Source organism: Neomonachus schauinslandi, chromosome 3 (genome assembly GCF_002201575.2).
Source record: "Neomonachus schauinslandi chromosome 3, ASM220157v2, whole genome shotgun sequence".
NCBI lineage: Eukaryota > Metazoa > Chordata > Mammalia > Carnivora > Phocidae > Neomonachus > Neomonachus schauinslandi.
In genome coordinates, this window is record NC_058405.1 from 131,329,144 (window position 1) to 131,353,540 (window position 24,397).

Here is a 24,397-nt window from a genome sequence, read left to right on the forward strand (position 1 = left end):
TTCGGCTCAGGTCATGATCCCGGGGTCCTGGGATCGAGCCCCACATCGGGCTCCTTGCTCTGCAGGAGGCCTGCTTCTCCCTCTCCCTCTGCTGTTCCCCCTGCTTGTGTTCCCTCTCTCTCTCTCTGTCAAATAAATAAATAAAATCTTTTAAAAATAAATAAATAGGGCGCCTGGGTGGCTCAGTTGGTTGGGCGACTGCCTTCGGCTCAGGTCATGATCCTGGAGTCCCGGGATCGAGTCCCACATCAGGCTCCCCACTCAGCGGGAAGTCTGCTTCTCCCTCTCCTGCTCCCCCCTCTCGTGCTCACTCTCTCTCTCTCAAATAAATAAAATCTTTAAAAATAAATAAATAAATAAATAAAAATTTAAAAAAGTTACTTGTACACAGTCACACAACTCTGAACATGGTTGAAACATTGAGGCTATCCTCAGATTAGGGGATCAGGTCACTCTCATCAAGCAATATACTTGTACCCTACACACCCTCCCACCAGTTACCTATAGATAAAGTCTGAATTCTTTGGGCTGGTATTAAAGAATTTCAGTGGACACCAGCCTACATTTCCTACCTTATCTGCACAGCCACAGTATCTGGCTGTGCAGGCTGTGCAGGCTGTGCACTGCTCAACTATGAGAACAGGTAAACATAGGCTTTAGTGTGAATGATGCTCCTTGGGATTGTTCAGTACAATAGCCCTGCACAGCTTCTTCTGTCTCATGGGACTCTTCTGTTCTGACCATACTGGATTATTCATCATTCTTCAGCACATCCTGTGGTTTCTCACCTTTGCTGATGCTGGCCCCCTCTGCCAGAAATACCTTTCCCATAATCCTACCTATGGAAGTTATCCTCATTCTGAAAGGCCTAGATTACATGCCATTCTTTTCTGCATGAAAGTTTCTGGGATTCACAAGCCAGAAGTTGTGCTGTCTCTAAACTTCTTTATTATAATAGATACTACATATGTTACAACTATTTTCATAGGTTGAACCATATGATATGAATATCTGACCATGTTTGACTAATAAAAATGGCAATTTCATATGTTCCAACCTAATATTTAGTTATTTGTAATTGTGTTTTATCCTTTGCTCCACCCCCACTAGATTACAAACCTTTTGTGGTTAGGGGCAAGGACTTTTTACCCTTGGTAGTGTTAGCATAGTGCCTAACTCACCTAAAATACTAAAACATTTGGAAAAAAAGGGCACCTGGGTGGCTCAGTCGTTAAGCGTCTGCCTTCGGCTCAGGTCATGATCCCAGAGTCCTGGGATCGAGCCCCGCATCGGGCTCCCTGCTCTGCAGGAAGCCTGCTTCTCCCTCTCCCACTCCCCCTGCTTGTGTTCCCTCTCTCTGTATCTCTCTCTGTCAAATAAATAAATAAAATCTTTAAAAAAAATTTTGAAAAATGAACTAATATCAGCACCACATTTTATTCTGCTTTACCATTGGAATATTGCATGCAAATCTTAGTTCTTTTACTCTTCACAAATTCTATTTAATGACTATTTTGAAGAAAATTGAAAATTTGCTGTATCCAAACTTAGTTTTTTTAAACTACGTGAAAGAAAATCAAATTAAGTCCATTGAGAGTTTTTCTTTAAGGATATCTCCAAGTATCATATTAAGTTTGTGTAAATTTGTCATATTAATACTTTTGATGATATTGACTTCAGATTTAAAAGCTTAGGTTTAACTGATTTATTACTCATTAGTTTTAATAGAATATAAATTATACAATGATTTTTCTAAGACTTGAGTAGTTTTCAGTTGTTTTATCCTTTTACAAGTATTTACAATTCTCACAGCACAATTTACTAAAATTAATTAATATTGTCTCCTTGATGCATTTTTTTTCCTTGATGCATTTTAATATCTACTGATTTTTAGCCACAGCCCCTTGAAGCTCTGACAGTTGAACAGATTCAAGATGATGTAGAAATAGACTCTGATGATCACACGGACGCTTTTGTGGTGAGCATGACAAAGAAGAGCTACTAAATTTCTTATGATCTTTTTTATCTGAGTCATGTTTAAGTAATGGCTTAAGTGCATAAAACACCATAGAACTTGAGACTTTTGAGAGTTATCTTAAACATGAGATGGAAAGTAATTTTTTTTAAGTTAAAGATTTTTTTCCTTGTGTGAAATTACTTCTAAATTACCAAACTGGGAAATAGTTTTAGAACACTATTATTCAGAGGATTTCAGATCTATGAAAAATTTTTTATACCTTAGAATAATAGAACAGGTTAAATAGTTAATTAAATTAATTTAAAATCTATACTTTTCATTATTAATCCTTATGAGATGGACGTCCTTTCAATTTATTGGTATATTATCTTAAAAATGAGCTTTCCTGTTTCCAAATTTGTATTATTCATAGCCAAAATAATACTAATACTTTCTATATAGCGTAGTGTATGAATCTGACCAGCATACCTCTCTGGGAATAAATTTTTTTTTTTTTAAGATTTTATTTATTTATTTGACAGAGAGATAGAGAGCACAAGTAGGCAGAGAGGCAGGCAGAGGGAGAGGGAGAAGCAGGCTCCCCACGGAGCAGGGAGCCCGATGTGGGACTCGATCCCAGGACCCCGGGATCATGACCTGAGCCGAAGGCAGCCGATTAACCAACTGAGCCACCCAGGCGCCCGGGAATAAATTTTTTTTTAGAAGTGTGAAATTAGTATAAAATATTTAATTATAGGGGCGCCTGGGTGGCTCAGTCGTTAAGCGTCTGCCTTCAGCTCAGGTCATGATCCCGGGGTCCTGGGATCGAGCCCCACATTGGGCTCCCTGCTCTGCAGGAGGCCTGCTTCTCCCTCTCCCACTCCCGCTGCTTGTGTTCCCTCTCTCGCTGTGTCTCTCTCTGTAAAATAAATAAAATATTTTTTAAAAATTAACTTAAAATCTATACTTTTCATTATTAATCCTTATGAGATGGACATCCTTTCAATTTATTGGTATATTATCTCAAAAAGTGTATTTGAACTATGAGCTTTCCTGTTTCCAAATTTGTATTATTCATAGCCAAAATAATACTAATGCTTTCTATATAGTGTAGTGTATGAATCTGACCAGCATACCTCTCTGGGAATAAATATTTTTTTTAAAAGTGTGAAATTAGGGCGCCTGGGTGGCTCAGTTGGTTAAGCAACTGCCTTCAGCTCAGGTCATGATCCTGGAGTCCCAGGATCGAGTCCCGCATCGGGCTCCCTGCTCTGCAGGGAGTCTGCTTCTCCCTCTGACCCTCCCCCCTCTCCTGCTCTCTCTCTCTAATTCTCTCTCTCAAATAAATAAAATCTTAAAAAAAAAAAATAGCTCACTGTTTAAAAAAAAAAGTGTGAAATTAGTATAAAATATTTAATTATAAACTACAGCATTTGCTGACACATTGAAGCACTGACTGTTTTGTTTTGCCAGCACTTTCTTCTAAACCAAAAGTAGGGATGAAATTTTATAGCTTCTAAGTCATTCTTTTTATCTCCTTTCAAGTTAACAATGCTAATTGTATACTAAATTACAAAACACATTTTTTGGAGCTCCAAGCATAACTCTTATAGTCATTACTAATGATTGACAGAAGAAGTGAAGTCCACTACTAGCATAGTAAAGATAAGTGTGAAGACCATTAGACACAGTAACAGAATGTAAAATACATTTAGTTACACAGTTGTTCTGTAAATTAATTACTTGTTCCTTGGTCCACTGACCTGTTATATGTCAAGTATGTGAAATATAATTTCTTTGTCTTATAGGCTTATTTTGCTGATGGCAATAAGGTAAGGACATTTTATCTATAGTATATGAAATAAAAACTTTCTATATTCCAAAATTTAGTATTCACGACACTTATGTGAAACCTGTTTTTTGTTTTTTTCCTCTTCCTTGCCCACCTTCTCTTTTCCCATTTCATCCTCTTATCTCCCAAAAAGCAACAAGATCGTGAACCTGTATTTTCAGAAGAACTGGGGCTTGCAATAGAGAAATTGAAGGATGGATTCACCCTACAGGGACTTTGGGAAGTAATGAGTTGATCTTGAGTTGAGCTGGATTTCTATTTAAAGATATCTCAAGATTAAAGATACTAGGCGCCTGCTATAAGGCATGGAATAGTTTCTACTTTTACAGAAAAAGCTTTTAAGAGTTTTTTAATGATTAAGGAAAAACTCATTTATCTAAGATTTTATTGCCACCTTTCTAAAACTTATATTTAAAATTGTAATCAAAATGTATCTGGTTTGTAAATATGTTTATTTTGTACCTAATGCTTGTAAATTATTAGTCTGCAGATAATAAATGACTGTATCATGTTGGGTTTAATAAAGAATTTATACAGCACCATTTAGTATTTTTAAAGTGTTATTTAAAAGAATAAGACTATTCTTATGGAATAATCAAAATACTGCCTTTTTAATTGTAAAAATCTGGTTTAAATAAATTATCAAATAGTTCCAAATGTAAGCCAACTCTAATATAAATTGTAGCCCTTAAACTTGTCATGTTTAAGTGACCATTTCTGTAAAACCTAAAAATTATGGTTAACTCTGGAGTATATCAACCCCTATGTAATGTTTTGGGCACTATCTTATAATATAGTTTTGGCAAGAATACATTTATTTTGTAAGGAAATAGTTTTAAATAGTTCGTAAATAAATTGTTCATTTATTGACTTTCTCTTTGTACTCATTGAAACCTCTTTGAAGTTTTCAAAAAATAGGATATTCTCTGATTTCTTGGTTAGCTGTGATTTGGGAACTTCTCTGGCATCCGTGTTTTTTGCCACTGCTTTGGTATAAAGAAACATTGTAAGGAACCTTTGTCAAATCATTGAAATTAGCCAAAGGAGCCCTCTTTCTCTAGAGGGAAAGGAGTGTGTAATAACATATAAAATAAGATGCAACTGTATGTACAACCATAAACACATAGTAAAACCAAATGCTAGCGGGACGCCTGTGTGGCTCAGCCAGTTAAGCATCTGCCTTCAGCTCAGGTCATGATCCCAGGGTCCTGGGATCAAGTCCCGCATCGGGCTCCCTGCTCAGTGGGAAGCCTGCTTCTCCCTCTGCCTGCTCTGCCTGCCAGTCCCCCTGCTTGTTCTCTCTGTCTCTCTCACACAAATAAATAAAATCTTAAAAAAAAAAAAAAGGGAGGGGGCGCCTGGGTGGCTCAGATGGTTGGGCATCTGCCTTCGGCTCAGGTCATGATCCCAGGATCCTGGGATCGAGCCCCACATCCGGCTCCTGGCTCATCGAGGAGCCTGCTTCTCCCTCTCCCTCTGCCTCTCTCCCTGCTTATGCTTTATCTCTCTCTCTCGCTGAATCTCTGTGTCTCAAATGAATAAATAAAATCTTAAAAAAAAAAATTTTTTTTAAATGCTAGCCAAGTGCTAACCTGAGTTTAATTAAAATCAATGAAGAAAAGCTATACATTGGTTTCTTTATTTAAAAAGGAAAGGATTTGTACATTTTTAAGAGATGGGGTTATAATAAGCAACCTACATTAAGGGGGGGAAAAAGGTTGTTTGAAAAATTTACACAGGTCACAAAATGCTGCCAGGAATATGTTTAAATAGTTTTTGAAGCAAAACAGACTTTATAATTGCTGACTAGTAAGAAATCTCAAATGTCCTATCATGGTGTTTGCATCTGACTCAGTAATCTTTTCAAATGTTAGTTGTTACGAGTAGAGAGAAATGAGTCATTTATTGTTTAAACAAGGGAGCAGCTGTTAGTTTTTTCTAGTGTGTTAAAACCTTTAGTGACATCTATAAATGGAAAAAAGAGTCCATGAGCTCTTCTTTCAGCTGTTGTTTTAGCAGCTGACAGTACCTTTGACTTCACTGTGATGTAAAATAAGAAAAAAACCTTTACTCATAGATAGAGACCTTGGAAGTTTAAAAATACACAATTCACTGATCTGGGGGCATTTATTCATTTGACAAATATTTACAGAGCACACGAGGCCCTGGGGCTATAGCACTGAACAAAGCAAACCAAAAGAAATTCCTGTCTTCAAGGAGCTTATATTCTTTTGATGTTTAAGAATACCAAACTTTGAGGGGCACCTGAGTGGCTCAGTCGGTTAAGCGACTGCCTTCGGCTCAGGTCATGATCCCAGGGTCCTGGGATCGAGCCCTGCATCGGGCTCCCTTTGCTCAATGGGGAGCCTGCTGCTGTCTCTCCCCCTGCTCATTCTCCTCATTCTCTCTCTCTCTCTTAAATAAATAAATAGAATGTTCAAAAAAAAAAAAATACCAAACTTCGAAATTATACAGTAGTTCTGCAGCCCCACTGAGTTCAGAAAATGTGACAGTATAATTTTGTAATAAAATAGTTCATGAAGAGGTATATATGATGTTATATGCATATAAACAAAAGATCTTTTTTTTCAAATGACTTTTTCATTCTGTAATTAATAGAGTGTTCTATTACAGTCAACAACTTAGATTATTTCAGTTATATATTCTTTTTTTTCCTTGAATAAGCTTGTTTTCCAAATTATGCAGGTGATACAGCACTTCTTCCTGATTTTGCTGTGTTCTGTTGATAACATTGTTTGCAGAAGATAACAGTTTCATCTGTTCTGTATTTTAACTTTTTATTTAATTTTTTTATCTTCACTAAATCACAGGATATCTTTAGTAATCATATGTGATTTTTTTCTTTACCTAGTGTTGACTTTTAACTATTTCTATTTCTTTCTGGACTTGATTCATTTTAACCTTTTGCCTTTATGCTACTTGTTTTATAATTGTTTGCCACATCAGATCCTTTGTAGAGAAAGGGTATGAATAACTTAAATAATTTTATAATGTAATTCAATACCAATTATAGTTTTTCCACTTAAGAAGGATAATTTAGAATGTCTTAGAAAATTAGCAGTTTCTCTGCATTTATTACTTCAATTATGATGGGGTATTGTTATTAAAGGTTTTGTTTAATTATATTAATAGTACATAAATAGAAGTCTTTAAGTTTCCTACTTCTAAAAGAAAATTGTAAATACCACTGTTTTAAGTAGAAAATAAAAATTTGTATGTAACAGTAATTGGAAAAGGGGTTTTGCTTGTGAGTATTCAAATGAACTCACCTCATATTCTTGACCTTTGCATCATTAATTCAGACAGCCAAGGAGTTTGCCACTAGACCATTTTTAGCGGACTGACTCATTTTTATGATTCAGTTTTCTGTCAGTTCAATAAACACTTTCTTTAAACATACCTTTATTGGCATATGTTCTCTAATGCTTTATGTATCTTAAAGCTTCCCACTTCATTTCAATCTCTTGTTTCTTAGCTGTTTCCTTAGTGATTAAAAGTTCCAGTTGTTCCCTTCAATCTAGAACAGCTGCAAGAACAACTCTTCTTTCCAAACTAGCTCTCCCGAATTCCCGTTGTTAGAGTTGGTGTCTATATTTAGCTGGTGGGATTAAATTGCAAAGGCTTCAAGCTGGGCAAAGCACACTGATCTGCCTTTTTACAGCTAGACCTGTGTGCTGCAAGGAGCTAAGGCCTTCAGTGTCCCCTTCCTTACCCAGGTTACCCACAAAATGGATTCCCAGCGGGAGCTCACAGAGGAACTGCGGCTTTACCAATCCACCCTTCTTCAGGATGGTCTAAAAGATCTCCTGGAAGAAAAAAAATTCATCGATTGCACCCTAAAAGCAGGTGACCAAAGTCTTCCTTGCCACAGATTGATTTTGTCAGCTTGTAGTCCTTACTTCCGTGAGTATTTTTTATCTGAAATTGATGAGGGGAAAAAAAAGGAGGTAGTATTAGATAACGTGGATCCTGCTGTACTGGATTTAATCATCAAGTACCTGTACTCCGCCAGTATTGATCTCAACGATGGAAATGTACAAGATATTTTTGCCCTGGCCAGCCGCTTTCAGATCCCTTCAGTGTTCACTGTCTGTGTTTCTTACCTTCAGAAAAGACTTGCTCCTGGTAACTGTCTAGCCATCTTAAGATTAGGACTTCTTCTTGACTGCCCGAGACTCGCCATCTCTGCCCGTGAATTTGTGTCTGATCGCTTTGTACAGATTTGTAAGGAAGAGGACTTTATGCAACTATCTCCACAGGAACTGATCTCAGTCATTTCAAATGACAGCCTAAATGTAGAAAAGGAAGAAGCAGTATTTGAGGCAGTGATGAAATGGGTGCGAACAGACAAAGAAAACAGGGTTAAAAACCTTAGCGAAGTGTTTGATTGCATCCGTTTTCGCCTTATGACAGAAAAATATTTTAAAGATCATGTTGAGAAAGATGATATAATTAAAAGCAACCCAGAACTCCAGAAAAAAATCAAAGTTCTCAAAGATGCCTTTGCAGGCAAACTCCCAGAACCCAGCAAAAATACAGAGAAGGCTGGGGCTGGTGAGGTGAATGGGGATGTTGGTGATGAAGATTTACTTCCCGGTTACCTGAATGACATTCCCAGGCATGGAATGTTTGTCAAAGACCTCATCCTCTTGGTTAATGACACAGCTGCCGTGGCTTATGATCCCACAGAAAATGAATGTTACCTTACTGCATTGGCTGAGCAGATTCCCAGAAATCATTCTAGCATCGTTACCCAACAAAATCAAGTGTATGTGGTAGGAGGACTATATGTGGATGAAGAAAATAAAGATCAACCTCTACAGTCCTACTTCTTCCAGGTAAGAAGCGCTATTTTTATAAAAGTAGAGGCATAAAGGAAACTGTTATTTACCGTCCCGTCAGCTGATGTGTGAATTATTCAGGCTGCTTGTGTTTTATTCTACTTGATATCCTATTCCAGTCCCTTGCACTTTTGCCACCTCGAGAGCTGACAGAAATGCTTAAATCAGTTCATTTCACTTCAGAACTTGAAGAATGAGGTTCTAATTAATGTGTAAGTGATGACTCAAGATCTTCTTTATACTCTTACCCAAAATGTCAAGTTCATAGCTGATGGTGACTATGATCTTTCCAAACCCAGTGTTTTAGTAAAACTTAAATTTAATCTTGTACCTCTTTTCTGAAAAACAGGTGAATGTATTTCCCTAAATCATAGTACTTTACACATTACAAAAATGATAATTGATCAGGTTTTCAGCCTTTTTCCAGGTTTTCTTGAACCGATCTGAAGTTCTTAAAGGTAGCATTTAAGTGTCATTTATATCTACTGCCTAAAATGTAATTTTGCTGCAAATGAAGAGAACTTAGTACTTAATTTACACTCTTGGGGTTACCTCCTGGGGAAAAGTACCTATACCAGTGCCATTAACTTGAACTCATTCATTATATTTAGAAATTTTTATTCATGATGATTTTTTTTCTAAGTAGGCTCCATACCCTGTGTGGAGCCCAACACTGGGCTTGAACTCACAACTCTGAGATCAAGACTTGGGTGCTTAATGGACTGAACCACCCAGGCACCCCATTGATTTTTATTTATGACAAGTGACCACATGTATTTGGATCAGAGTTGTACTTAGACATTATTACAAGTTAATCTGTTTTGTGAAACCACAGAAGTGCCCAAGAAAACAAATCCTCCAAACTAATAGATTCTTTGTGGTTTATTTGAAGAGAGTTTGTTTCATATTATCAACATGTTATATTTTATCAGTTTATGAAGGAATCAGTGGCTTAACCTTTATCTGTAATAATGCTAATACCAGGGGTGCCTGGGTGGCTCAGTCGTTAAGCGTCTGCCTTCGGCTCAGGTCATGAGCCTGGGGTCCTGGGATCGAGTCCCACATGGGGCTCCCTGCTCGGTGGGGAGTGTGCTTATCTCTCTCCTACTCCTCCTGCTTGTGTTCCCTCTCTCGCTGTCTCTCTCTCTCTGTTAAATAAATTAAAAATCTTAAAAAAAAAAAAAGTGCCAATACCAGTACTTTGTAGCTTACAGCTAGCTCAGAGGAGTTTGTTTAGGTCATAGCTACCCATAGCCTGAGGTTTATGGGCACTTGAGTTGGAAAGGCCAAAGATAAGTGTAGAATGTCATATCACAGTCACTGTGTGCTCTGAGAGCATGTGACATGCTGTGTATTCACAAAAATACTACCTTTAACCAGCTTTTTCTAATCTTGAAAAATGTAATAATACATGTTAATCATGATTCTTAATTTTCAAAGTTCTGTTGAAGAGTGTTAACTACGAAATATAAAAATAAAATAGAAGCCATAATCATAAGTATTTGAATGCATGCCAGAAAATTTCCTAAGCCCTAATTTTAAATTCACTGAAATTTCAGAAAAGCCAAATTCAAATTAAAAGGCAATAATTATATCTAGGAAGTAAAAATGACATCAAAACACAGATTGACAGGGGCGCCTGGGTGGCTCAGTCGTTAAGCGTCTGCCTTCAGCTCAGGTCATGATCCCAGGGTCCTGGGATCGAGCCCCGCATCGGGCTCTCTGCTCAGCGGGGAGCCTGCTTCTCTCTCTCCCACTCTGCCTGCTTGTGTTCCCTCTCTCACTGTCTCTCTCTGTCAAATAAATAAAATCTTTAAAAAAAAAACAAAAGGGCGCCTGGGTGGCTCAGTTGGTTAAGCGACTGCCTTCGGCTCAGGTCATGATCCTGGAGTCCCGGGATCGAGTCCCACATCGGGCTCCCTGCTCGGCAGGGAGTCTGCTTCTCCCTCTGACCCTCCTCCCTCTCATGCTCTCTGTCTCTCATTCTCTCTGTCTCAAATAAATAAAAATTTAAAAAATCTTAAAAAAATAAATAAATAAATAAATAAATAAAAAATAAATAAAAAAAAACAAAAAACACAGATTGACAAAAACAAAAAACAAAAAATACAGATGGACAGATATCTAGAAATCATAGATCCAAGAAATACTTAGTCTTTATTCTCTTCCATCTTGTTACTAGTCTTACTTTTATTGGTACAGCTTCACATTTCTGTTTTAAGAAACCTGTTTGATGCTCTTTATAGCTACAAAAACAGTTATACAAAGTTGAAAAGATTGACTTCCTGTCATTGCCCTTGCCTTGCTCCTTTAAAAAGGCACAAATATGGTGCCTGGGTGGCTCAGTTGGTTAAGCGACTGCCTTCGGCTCAGGTCATAATCCTGGAGTCCCTGGATCGAGTCCCGCATCGGGCTCCCTGCTCGGCAGGGAGCCTGCTTCTCCCTCTGACCCTCCCGACCCTCCCCCCTCTCATGTGCTCTCTCTCTCAGTCTCTCTCTCTCAAATAAATAAATAAAAATCTTAAAAAAAAAAAAAAAGGCACAAATAGTGAGCAAGATGCCAGGATAAAAACACCTGACTATAAAAAGGGTTATTTATGACTCACAAGAAAATGCATGTATGAGAATATCAGGTTTTATATTGTATTTTTCTGCTTGGCCACATCTGTTTAAAATGTATTAAGTTAGGAATAATATGATCTTTGATTGTATGCTATAAATAGACAATGAGAATTTTTTACCTGGGTAAGAGGGGATTTTTTTCATAAATTAATAGATTCATCAAATCTTTGAATAGCATCCCATCTTAAAGTAATCTTGGTCTAAACCCTGATCTTAAGGATGAAGAAACTAGAGCCAGAGAGGTTAAATAGCTTGACAGCTCGTCTGTGAAAGAGCCTGGTAGGCAGTCTCCTGTTACATTTGCTGTAGTAAGTGCCCTCACTGGGGGTGGTGTGGGATGTGGGCAGTACCGTCCAGCATGGGCAGTACACCCTCCAGTCTGAGATTACGATGGCTACTGTTCCCATTTAAAAAAACAAACAGGGGATTTATATAGCTTCTATTTGAATATCACTTAAAAGCTCTGTGAGCATTTAGTATAAAGCCTGTCACAGAACCAAGACTTCATAAATGTTCATTATTTCTACTGGAGTACACACCACTTTCTTGATCAAAGGATTTGTTTTCAAAAATGAAAACATTAGGGCTCACAATCTAGATGTTAAAATTCGTGAATGCAGAGCTAACAATACATATGTGAGGAGTAAACTGCTCATCATATCTAGTCTTAATTAGTGCTTTGCTTTAACCAGAGTTACTGGCAAGATATACACAGACTTCTACAGAGATCCCTCCCTTGACCGCAGCCTTTAATATCTGCACCTACTCTTGGTATCCAGTTATTCTCGGGTTTATTCCTTTTTCTTCTGCTACACAGAAGTAGCACTACAGAGAACAACAAATCTGTAACTGCACTCCCTCATGAAGCAGTGTTCTTGTGCCTTGGTGTCCTAAAATGCAAACTGGAAAAATCTTAAAATGACCAATAGTAAATGCTGGAACCGACACCAGCCATACCAGAATGACCTGTGGGAGTATGAGCACTTAGAGAGCTGTCTTAGGCTTGCAGAAGTGGCAGTAGCAAAAACAAGCAAGTTGCTTCCTAAGATAATTTTTTTTTAAAAAAAGAGACAAGGGTATTTCAAATGACTTCCAACAAAAGGCTGGGAGGTTATAGCTGTTAACACCTGCCTGTGTCAGAAGTAATAAAGCGAAACAGAGAGAACCTAAACAAATTTTGAAGGAAAGAAAAAAGATGTTGCCTAACATCCCAGTTGTCTGTGGACTGAGCGACAGGTCCAGCTGTCCTGGGTGCTGGCTTGGGAAACGTGTTAAATATAGCATTCGGGGGTCACTCACATACTGTGACCCTCCCTACAGTGACAACCTCTCTTTCCTCAATTCCCTAAAAGTATTACGATGCCTTTTTTGAACCTGAAGAAGGCAACAGGGGAAGAAACTTTGACAAGCAACCTTACAGTTCTAACTGACCTCTAGTGACTCTATTCTCTCCTTCTTTTCTGCAGAGTTTGGTATTTTAAGTAAGCCAAGTAGATGTTCTCATTTTTCTTGGTAGTCCAGAGGTAAAATATGATACTTTCAGATTGCAGTTTTATTTTACCTGCAATATCTTTGACTATCTCAGTGTATTCTACACAACATGTAAAATATAGCATATTTCTCGGTACAACTGTAACTTTTTTCTAACAAGTTCCACAATTCTTCATATGTTTTTCTTTCAGCTTGATAACATAGCATCTGAGTGGATTGGACTTCCGCCTCTGCCTTCAGCCAGGTGTCTCTTTGGTCTGGGAGAGGTAGATGACAAAATCTATGTAGTTGCAGGCAAAGACCTTCAAACAGAGGCTTCGCTGGATTCAGTATTATGCTATGATCCCGTGTAAGTTGACATGACGTTCCTGTTTCCTAAGCATTTAGGTATATGAATGCCTAATACATATTCATAATTTTAGACCCTGGTACTAACTGAAAGCACAGAAATTCTATCATCTTTTCATTACAGGGCTGCAAAGTGGAATGAAGTTAAAAAACTGCCTATCAAAGTCTATGGCCACAGTGTGATATCACATAAGGGGATGATATATTGTCTAGGAGGAAAGACAGATGACAAGTAAGTACCCTAAAATCCCCTTATGGCTTACATCCAAATGATTTTTTTAAAACTTTGTGTTTTTTTAAGTAAACTCTACCCCCAGTGTGGGGCTTGAATTCACAAGCCTGAGATCAAGATTTGCATGCTCTACTGACTGAGCCAGCCAGGCACCCCTCCAAATGATTTTTTATTGAGAGAGTTCTTTCCTCCTTTCATTTGAATCTACATACTGAAATGGGACTTGGTTCTCACCCATAATATTGTGGAAGTTAAAGTTTCAAAATAAAATTTTGAAAAGCTATTGGAGGATATTATAAATTATTTCTAAGGGAAATTTAAATAAAATTTAAAAGTTGCTAACATGGGATCCCTGGGTGGCTCAGTTGGTTAAGCATCCGACTCTTGATTTCGCCTCAGGTCATGATCTCAGGGTTGTGAGATGGAGCCCTGCATCGGGCTACACGCTCAACACAGACCCTGCTTGAGATTCTCTCCTTCTCCCTCTGCCCCTCCCCCTGCTCTCTTGCTCTAAAATAAATAAAATCTTAAAAAAAAAAAAAGTTGCTGAAGTGAACTTGTAGATTCCAGCATATTGCTAGGAACTAGCATGATATCTCCATCATAAGCATTCTTACAGTGAAAAAGCAGCATTTAGGAGCATAATCAAGTCTTTAATTGAGCTAATTTTTAATTATATTTCACTACATTAAAACCAGTGGGTTTTCGGGACACCTGGATGGCACAGTAGGTTAACCCTCGGACTCTTGGTTTCAGCTCAGGTCGTGATCTCGGGGTCCTGAGATCAAGTCCCTAGTAGGGCGCTCCTAGTTGCGCTCCCCAAGTTGGGCTCCCTGCTCAGTGCACAGTCTGCTTGAGATTCTCTCTCCCTCTCCCTCTGCCCCTCCTGCTTGTGCTCTTACACTCTCTCTCCCTCTCTAAAATGAATTAATAAATCTTAAAAAAAAATAGTGGGTTTTCTTATTCTTTTGGCCATAACTAAATAAAAATTAAGTGTACCTCTGTAATGTAATACTTAAAATATAACTGCTAAGGCAATAGTGCATAAAAATATTACAGATTTATACTTTACATTCATAAAAGAGAATTTAGATAGATGAGTTTGAAACTGAAAAGCATGGGGACTGAAAAGAGGGCAGTTATTTCCGAAACAATGTTTCACTGACTTACTGCTGGAGGGAGGTGATATTCAAAACATTTAACAACTGGTCACAAAGAGGCACTGATCAAACAGAACTACTACACCTGGTTCACTCACTCGTTTCCCAGTCTCTTGTGAGAAAAACAGGATAAAAATCATATAACTTGATTTCTAGGCACTTCTCAAGGGATAGGTCATTAGGAAAAAGATTTTGTAACTCAAAGGGAGAAGTGAGTTCAGAGTGCTCCAGAAGTCAGTTAATTAAACCAGTAGCCCATCTGGTAAAATGAAGATTTTCACTTTAAATAGAATTAATTTCCTGCCCCTGAAAACTGCCTAATTTGGCCTGTCCTCATTTGCGCAGGTTCCTTAATAAATGAAGATGTCAATCCTGGAAAGGGAACCAGAATTAAGAAATTACATGGACAAAGCAGGAAAGGAGAATAAAATATGGAAATGTGCTAGAAATAAAGATCTATATTCTGAGTGAATAATTAATGGTCATTATTAAATTAAAATGACAAATAGCACAGGAAATGTGATTTTAAAAAGCAATGGGAACCTTAAAAAACAAACAAAAAATGAAAAAACAAAACAGAAACATACTCATGGATAAGGAAACAAACTGGTGGTTACCAGAGAGGGGAAAGGTTGAGGATGGACGGATAATATTGTAATAACTTTGTATGGTAACTAGACTTACCATGGGTGATCATTTCATAATGTATAACAACATCAGATCACTGTGATATACACCTGAAAGTAATAAGATGTGGCATGTCAGTTATACTTCAATTAAAAAATAAAAATAAATGATTAATTGTTTAAAAAAATAATGGGCTTTTATACAGTCTATCCATATTCAAAGATAACATATTTTGAAATTTTGATATTTTCCTTAATCCCAGCTATTCCCATCAAATAAATATTTAAAGGAAGGCCATATTATAAACTTAGTGCAAAATCTTATTTTGGATATTTTTCCTGAGTAAATGGAATGGAAAATGTGTATTAAGCAGTGTTCTGACTTTGGAAATGTAGTGACCCTGCCAAATGATTTAAATTGTTTCCTTCAAGTGGTATTAGTAACTAGGAAATTGATATGTCAGTAAAAGCATACAGGTCTTGGCAGTAAGAATATATTAATCTTGAGAATATGATTAACCAAGACTACATTGCTTGACGAATGCCAAAGTCAAGAATTTGAAATGAGTCATTATCTAAAAGTAAGCACTGAATTGCACTAGTTAACACCACTGAATTTGAGGAACATGATTTTGTAATCATGCCCTTGTCAAGAAGTTTTAAAGCAGGGCACCTGGGTGGCTCAGTTGGTTAAGCGACTGCCTTCAGCTCAGGTCATGATCCCAGAGTCCTGGTATCGAGCCCCACATCAGACTCCCTGCTTAGCAGGGAGTCTGCTTCTCCCTCTCCCTCTGCCACTCCACCTGCTTGTGCTCTCTCTCTGTCAAATAAATAAAATCTTTAAAAAAAAAAGTTTTAAAGTAATACTTATAGTCAAATATTAGAGGAAATGCTTCTACTCCAAATACCTGGTCTTTCATAAGACTAAAGAAAAAAGTTGTCCTCACAGAAAGTTAGGGTTTTTGTTTGTTTGCTTTTTGGCTTTACCAAATATATCCAGGGGCGCCTGGCTGGCTCAGTTGGTAGAGCATGTGATTCTTGATCTTGGGGTTGTGAGTTCAAGCCCCACATTGGGCATAAAGCTTACTTTAAAAAAGTAAAAACTGGGGCACCTGAGTGGCTCAGATGGTTAAGCGTTTTCCTTTGGCTCAGGTCATGATCTCCAGGTCCTGGGATCGAGCCCCGTGTTGGGCTCCCTGTTCAGCAAGGAGTCTACCTCTCCCTCTGCTCTGCACCCCCCCACCAGGACATGCCCTCTCTCGAATAAAATCTTAAACAAAAAAAGCAAAAGCAAAACAAAAAACCCCACAAATATATCGAGTTAATCAATTATTATTTAGCATTTTGAACTCCCATCACTAAATTATGGATAACTTTAATGAACCATAAGGAACATGCTAAGAATAATTCAGATGAGTACAGGTTTTCCTGGTAGCATTTAGCATGTAAAAACTGTTCTCATTACTCGTCTACTCAGATGACTAGTTGCCTATAGTCCCAGATTTCTTTTTTTTTTTAAGATTTATTTATTTATTTGACAGAGAGAGACACAGCTAGAGAGGGAACACAAGCAAGGGGAGTGGGAGAGGGAGAAGCAGGCTTCCCGCTGAGCAGGGAGCCCGACACGGGGCTCGATGCGGGGCTCGATCCCAGGACCCTGGGATCATGACCTGAGCTGAAGGCAGACGCTTAACAACTGAGCCACCCAGGCACCCCTAGTCCCAGATTTCTTAAAATGCATTGGTATATCAGTATATACTAAAATGAAATGAGCCATCATATTACATAGTTAAATTTAAAATACTTTCATACCTAATTATTTTTTTAAATTAACTGATTCATTCCTAGGAGATTCAAATAATAAGATAAACTTCACATTTTTGTTACTTGGCACAATAAAGGGTTTATGAATTTTTTTTAACTCTATTCCTGTCTTCCATTGAATTTAGCAGGAGATAGGATTAAAATCTACTCTGCCTGGGCAGTTGCCAAAAGGAAAGTTATCCTACCTTCCATTAGTATAATTAAGTTCCCCACATTTGGAATTGTCCTTCACTTGTGTCATGTTCAGATTAAGAATACTTCCAAGTTTTTCTAACTGTTTGATGTGTTTCAGATAGGAAGCAAAGCTAAATGATTAGTGAAATTGCTTCTTCAGAAAAGGAAGGTTCTAACCATTTTGTTGTCTTTTATGTTTACAGAAAGTGTACAAACAGGGTGTTTATCTACAACCCAAAAAAAGGAGACTGGAAGGATCTGGCTCCAATGAAAACCCCCCGTTCCATGTTTGGAGTGGCAGTGCATAAAGGCAAAATTGTGATTGCGGGAGGTGTCACTGAAGATGGTCTTTCAGCTTCAGTGGAAGCTTTTGACCTCACAACCAATAAGTGAGTTGCTATATCTTACTACAGCGTATGAATCACTCTACTTTCTAACTCTGGATGAAAATTAAGCTTTCTAATTAGGACATGGGGAGAGGAGAGCAGGGAGGCAAGGATTAAGAGAAAGCATCTGAAGCTGGGTTTCTTCTGCTCTTACTGGGTGTGAAATGCCTAACATTCTGATGCATTACATGTGTTTGCAACTTGGAACACATAACCCTCAAGTTAATGCCAGAATGTCCAATTCATCCTTGTTATTAACTTTGTGAATTTAGTCACACAAAGGCAATACTTCTGAATAATCATATGCATGTGGATGGGTATACATGTCCCCATATACAAGATTTGAAAGCTTGTGGTGTTTGTAAAACACGAATGCTTCAGAAATTTTTTTATGCTCTTTGTAATTTTCCTAAAATATTCATATATAAGGTTTTACTCGCTTAAAGTTAATGTGAAAAGATACTTGACAGATATTCTTTATGTAAAATCAGTCTTTTTCAAATTTTTGAGCTCACTCATCTGGGTAAGTATATAGTTTTTATACTCATAGTTTAGCAATGAAGAAAAAATTAGAGCACTGTCATTACTTTTTTAAGGAACCATGTAATGCCTGATTACAAAATAGACTTTAGTATCTGAAAATCACCAAGGAATTTTTATGGGAGAGGATTTAATGATCATTAAAAATCATTTTTTGAAAACTATATAGTATGGGTAAACACTCATAAGACATTAAAAAGCAGCACACAGAATTGTAAATACTTTATGTTCTTAGTTCTTTTTATAGGTATGTATAGATGTTTATATTTAAATTTGTATGCTTTTTGAGAAATAACAAAATTACACTAAAATGTTCCTTGTGATTATTCTGGAGGCTATGATCATGGGTGGTATTTGTTTTCTTCTATACCTTTCTGTATTTCCAGGTTTTCTACAATGTACATATACTACTTTTATAGTTAGAAAAACAGATAATATGTTTAAAGGTCTACTTTTAATGCCAGAGTAATAAAATAGAGAGTTGCCAAAATGATTAACTCATTCTAGACTCTTGATCCTTCCAACTAATTTGATTGATTTTATCATTAGTTGTCATGTGGCTGTTAACATTAAAAAGTTCCCTTAACTCCTTTATTTAAAAAAATGATGTATAAGTCATAAAAAAGAAAATTACCAACCCTAGTTTCTAAACTAGGATAATATAAGGTTAGTCACATGCCTTTATTGCAAAGGATTTAAAGATTTCTTGAGAAATGACAGAAATCAGAGTTTCTCAAAATGTATATATATGCATTCAAATGAAATCCAACACCGTAGGACCTAGGAGGCCTAGAACTGCCACAAAACGCCCCCTGTTTATAGCACCATTGCTGAATATGCTAACTGATGAAGGTGAAATTTTCTGGGAGGACATATTGAGAGCTTTATATTTAATCTGGCTACATCTTTCAAGTAAAGGAATATTTAGGTATTTTTCAGTAACAAACTCAAACCTAATTTTAGATGCCTCTGCTACTTGAATTTTTAAATTAAAATTTTATATAATTGTTCAGTAAATACATTTGACATTTCCTTAGGTTTTACATTGACTCTATTTTCAATAATTCCTAGATGGGAGGTAATGACTGAATTTCCCCAAGAAAGAAGTTCCATCAGTTTGGTCGGCCTAGCTGGGTCCCTGTATGCCATCGGTGGTTTTGCCATGATTCAACTGGAGTCCAAAGAGTTTGCACCCACTGAAGTCAATGACATATGGAAGTAAGTTTTTTTGACTCCCATTTCTGGACCAAATATTCAATCAAATAACTGATAATGGATAAAATAAACAATTCTGCAGTAAAGAGTAGGCCAGACTTTCCCAACATGTATGCTTCTTCTTGGTAGTAAACACTTCTTGAACCTAACTGGACTTCTGCATGTGCCACTTGAGGATCAAGTACTGCTTCTAACTGTGCCTGGGGAAGGACTTTTCTGGGCCTGTAAATCAGGAAAATGAGTAAAATGAGACATGGACTGGTGATCCCTTAAGCTCCATTCTAGCTCTAAAAGTGTAATGCTCTAGGCATCCGGTAGAGCAAAGGCTACTTCCAAACCTTTCTACTAGAGAGTACTTTATTTCCTAAGAAAAGGGAGTTCTGAAGAAACATTTAGCTTCTTGAATTTTCCATGAATTCATTAATTCTATTTTGAATCTAATTTAAGTGGTTTCCAGTTTTTGAGGATTCAGTTACAAAAGTTTTTCAAAAAGAAAAAAGTGAAAAGTAGCAATCCATTTTACCTCCCAGATAGGTGCTGGGCAGATGTCCCAAGTATGACACTTGCAGTTGTTATTCAGTTGAATATTTTAAAGTTAGGCTTAAAACGAATGTAGTATTTCTACAGTGTGTGGGGGGTGGAAAATTTTACCATCGTTTCTAATGCTGTGACTATCGCCTGGAGACCAGGGTATATACAAGAAGTCTTGGGAGCAGAAGTGTAGGTTGTGTCCTGCACGGAGAGTCACATAGTTGGGCAGGGCATACAGTATGCAGATGTCTAGTTACCTTAGGATACCGCATGGTCTGCCAAATGGTGCCTGCTGCCTTCAGCCCAGGAACTGTGCTTGCTGAGAAAAATTTATAGGAGGTAGATCTCAGTTGCCTGAGGTGAGCATTAGTGAATTCATACTGTACACTCATCAGAAATTGCCAAACTCATGCTTGAAGGCCAGTCCTCACTCTCAAGGATGGATGCCCTTACCTGGTCTGTCACCAGATTGTCCAGAACCTCAGACATACTCAAAGAACGGTCTATGACCAGCAGTGGTAGCATCTCCTGAGAGCTTAGAAATGCAGAATCCCAGGCCCCACCCCAAACTTAATCAGAAACTTCATTTTAACAAGATTCCCAGGTGATTTGCATGCACATTTAAATTTGTAGGTACAGCTTTAGAAGAGTGATCAATGAAGGCATACCACCAAGGCTGAGAGTGGAAGTGGTATTGGTTCTATACCTGACCCAGCACATGCCTTATTCCCTGGTGAACAGGAAGGCTGAAAGGCCCATGGCTTAACCAAGCAATTATTTTATGCATCAAACATCATTTCCTAGTGTTGTTGTAATAGTAACTAGCTGTGTAGAGGGCAAGAAAAAAAAAAGTGGCTATAAAGGGAAGTTGACTATTAACTCATCTCCCCCCAAAAAAGGAGGAGGAAGAAAAAGAAAGTAGAAATTTCCAGGGAAGAAAGAGGTGAGACTTAGGGAGAAGTTGAGATGGAAAAAGACTGGAAGCAGTAGGAAAAAAAGAATGAAATAATGGAAGGCTGAGAAGATCAGGTTTTTGGAAAACAGGGATAAATACCAACAGTGAATAGGCAGTGATTCTTAACCCTGGCTGCACATTTAAATCACCTGGGATGCTTTTAAAATATACCAGCACCTGGACCTCAATGCAGGCCATTTAAATCAGGATTTCTGCAGTTAGGTCCTAAAACCTTCTCAGGTGATTCTAATAGGCAGCCAGGGTTGAGAAACACTGATGTTAGGGAATGGTGCCATCAATCAGCTGAATCCCACATGAGCCTGTACGCTTCCTAATGGTGACCAAAAGCCAAGTTGTTTCAGCAGGAGCATGTTGTAGGCAGCAAAGGAGAGCATCTCTGCTAAAAGTAGCCCTTACCTTGCTGAGGGGAGCCTGAAAAAGGGATCCTCTGATGACGGTGTATTTTGCCAAGTAGGGCAGTGGTTCCCAAGGTTCACCTAGGGAGCTTCAAAAAGTACTGTCACCTCTGTCCTACCTTACTATGATTTAATTAGTCTACAGTATAGTCTGGGCTTTGAAACTTTCAAAAGACCCCTGGATGAGTCTCATGTGCAGACAAGTTTGGGAACAACCAGACTGGGGAAAGGCAAGAATGAATTCATCACTGTCTGGCTGTAAAATTTTTAATTTAGGTATGGGTGTTTTCCACGCGGGTGATAAAATCTAGGGCAATAATTCTCAAATCTTGCTGCATATTAGAAATCACTTCGGAAACTTTAAAAAATGATCATGCCCAGGCCATATTCCATACCAGTTAAGTCGATCTCTGGGGGTGAGAGCCAGACATCAATATTTTTAATGTCTCTAGGTGGTTCCAAATGTGCAAGTCGAGTTTGAGAACCAGTGATCTGCTGTGGTTCCCAAGGCAGCATCAGCACCACCTGGGTACTTGTTAAATATGCAAATTCTCAGACCTTACCTCAGATCTACAGAAACTCTGGGGATGGGGCCCAGCAATCTGTGTTTGAGCAAGCCCTCCAGGTGACTCAGATGTGTGCTAACATTGACAGCAACTGACCTGCAGAAAGGTGGCGGCCCACTTGTCCTCAACTTCCTAGTGAATCTACCCACACATGCAGAGATGAAATTCAAAGACGAAAACTATCGGTATACCGGTATACCACATTCTAAACCTATAGACCCTCTTGGTGTGATGTGTAAAAACATTTTTTTTATTCTTGTATTTTTTATTGAAATCTTTCCATTATTTAGGATTGGCCAAGCTGAAAGTAAAAATATAACTGCTAGGAAGCAAATGCTTTTAAGACTCATTTAACCTCCTATTGCTTAAATGTGGTCACTTTTTCATTAGGTCTTTAAAACTATTCCTTATCTCTTAGTGTGTTGCCCCAAATTTTGTAGAGATAATTAAGGGTTCTTCCCTTTATTAGTGGTAAAATATTTTTGTCTACTTTTCTCAACATAAAAATCACTTAGTGCTCAGTGCAAATATTCAGATTAAATTTGGACCACTGATGAAATTAAGTCAGATAGCACATATGTTACATAGGTATTAGCCAATTTTTTTAATTTTTTACTTTAAATCTTATTCATCATCATCGAATGATTTGGGGGTATTTCCTATGGGTCAATTATTGATAGCTTCTGAAGGAGGGGAGGATACTAAAATGCGTAAGATGTTATTTGCCCTCAAGTACCCTTGAGCTTGTTGAGAACATAAATATAGGGGAAAAAATTAAAGGAATGATAACTGCTATAATAGATACTATACAAAGGACAACATGAGAAACGAGGGGAAACTACGAACTCTGCTTGAGGAGGGCAAGAAAGGCTTCAGAGAAAAGGCAGCGTTTCGGAATTCGTCAGGCAGAGAAGGCATTCCAGGCACCAGGCAGAAGAGAGGCACACATATTTCAAAGCAATTCAAGTTGCCTGCATCTTTATAACCGTGACTAGTCCCCGCAGGAAACAACCTAATGTTAGTTCTCACCTAACACCAAGTGCAAAATCTAAGAGTAGTCCTCACACGGGACATTAAAGCAGGAGGGGAATGGATTCTTCGGAGGGATCCCTACTGTTAGGTGCCATGCTCCACACAAGTATATTGGAACAATTGAAATTATAATCAAGGCGACTAGCCATCCCTGTTCTTCCCAGTTCTTACTCTTAAGGTAGTCTGCTGACCTTGACTCAGAGACCAGCCATCATAATCTGTCCAAAGGTGAATAACTGATTGCTTAACTGTTGATTACTCCTCATCTCTGAACAGTCTTTGATCCCCAGAAAAGGCTTAACTGCCTAAGCATCCCGATTAAATACCATGGCAGGAAGTTCAGACATACGCTCATTCAGAGAAGGCATATTTGGGGAGGAATTCAAATGCTACTCTACCAGTCAGGTGCATGCTCCTCTGGACAAGAGCCAGTAGGGTTTTCTCGAAAACCCTTATTTGTATATTTAATACAAGGAGACCTACAGAACTATTTAAAAACTGCTTATTGATTACTTTTCTTTTCTCCATCAGGTATGAAGATGATAAGAAAGAATGGGCTGGGATGTTGAAGGAAATACGTTATGCTTCAGGAGCTAGTTGCCTAGCAACACGTTTAAACCTCTTCAAACTGTCTAAACTATAAACAGGGAGGTGAAAAAACACAATAGAATGGGATGTGTTTTGTTTGGAAATAGGGCTTTAATTTACTGTTTTCAAAAGCCTATGCAGAGATTCATGTAGAAATTATTCACTAAATAACTGTCCATGAGGTTAGCAGTGGGCATCAAAACCTCAAAGTCACTGAAATCTTTGGTGTAATGATCATTGTTTAAAACCATTTTCTAGTAAGAAATTAAATATTAAGTTGAATGGATTATTTCTTTTGTTAATCTGTCTCAATCAATTGTAAAGGTTTCTAAATTTGAGTTGTTTACTAATTCTTTCATTTGCATTGTTACGGTAACTTCACACTCATTTTTTATTATAAATTAAATTGGAATGAAATATGTACATCTACATTTTAATGTTTAAAGTATCAAATATCACTTTCCCTTGTGCTTCAAGATATGACAAGAATCCTATGCATTATGTTAAAGATTACATGCCATGAGAAAACTTTGGAAATGCTTTTTAAGAAGTATAATAAGTGGGTCTCATCTGAAGGAGAAAAATCTCTAAGTAGTCAAATTCAAGGGGTCTTTTTTTTTCCATTCCTTTTGTGATACTAGTATATTGTTCATGATTTAAATCAAATTTAATTTTTTTTTTAATTTAAAACCAGTAAACCACAGTCTTCAAGCTCCTAACTACAGTATCTGTGATAGAAGGGTTAAGGATTGTCCTTAGGAAATGAATTGATTCTTTAAATTGCTGGGCATTAGTTGGGGCCAGTGAGGGTACTGGAGGAGGGTGTGTATTTGTTGGTTTAAGTTATATCTATTTTTTCCATGAAAGAGCTACCTATTCACAAATTTTTGATAGAAAGAAAGGTGACTGTATCATTGCATTTTCTGGGATGTAAAACACCATATTCAAGATGTCGTTCTTAGTGTACACACTAAGTTGACACCTCGGTCTGTCCACAACCATCACATTCAACTCTGCAAT

The 24,397-nt window shown here is 37.7% G+C and overlaps 2 protein-coding genes across 2 annotated transcripts in view; both read left to right on the plus strand.

The window, feature by feature from the left end:
• BBS5 (Bardet-Biedl syndrome 5) overlaps window positions 1-4,678 on the plus strand; it is a 23,614-nt gene extending 18,936 nt beyond the window's left edge. The window contains exons 10-12 of the mRNA XM_044913324.1: window positions 1,895-1,978; window positions 3,766-3,789; window positions 3,943-4,678. Coding sequence (XP_044769259.1) covers window positions 1,895-1,978; window positions 3,766-3,789; window positions 3,943-4,044 — 210 coding nt within the window. The 3' untranslated portion in view covers window positions 4,045-4,678. The remainder of the gene's footprint in view (window positions 1-1,894; window positions 1,979-3,765; window positions 3,790-3,942) is intronic.
• A 2,880-nt stretch (window positions 4,679-7,558) lies between these two features.
• KLHL41 (kelch like family member 41) lies at window positions 7,559-23,432 on the plus strand. The gene is made up of 6 exons (XM_021703280.1): window positions 7,559-8,668; window positions 12,976-13,133; window positions 13,257-13,364; window positions 17,352-17,537; window positions 19,146-19,292; window positions 23,321-23,432. The coding sequence occupies exons 1-6, from the start codon at window positions 7,559-7,561 to the stop codon at window positions 23,430-23,432; spliced, it is 1,821 nt and encodes a 606-aa protein (XP_021558955.1).
• Window positions 23,433-24,397: the final 965 nt, after the last annotated feature.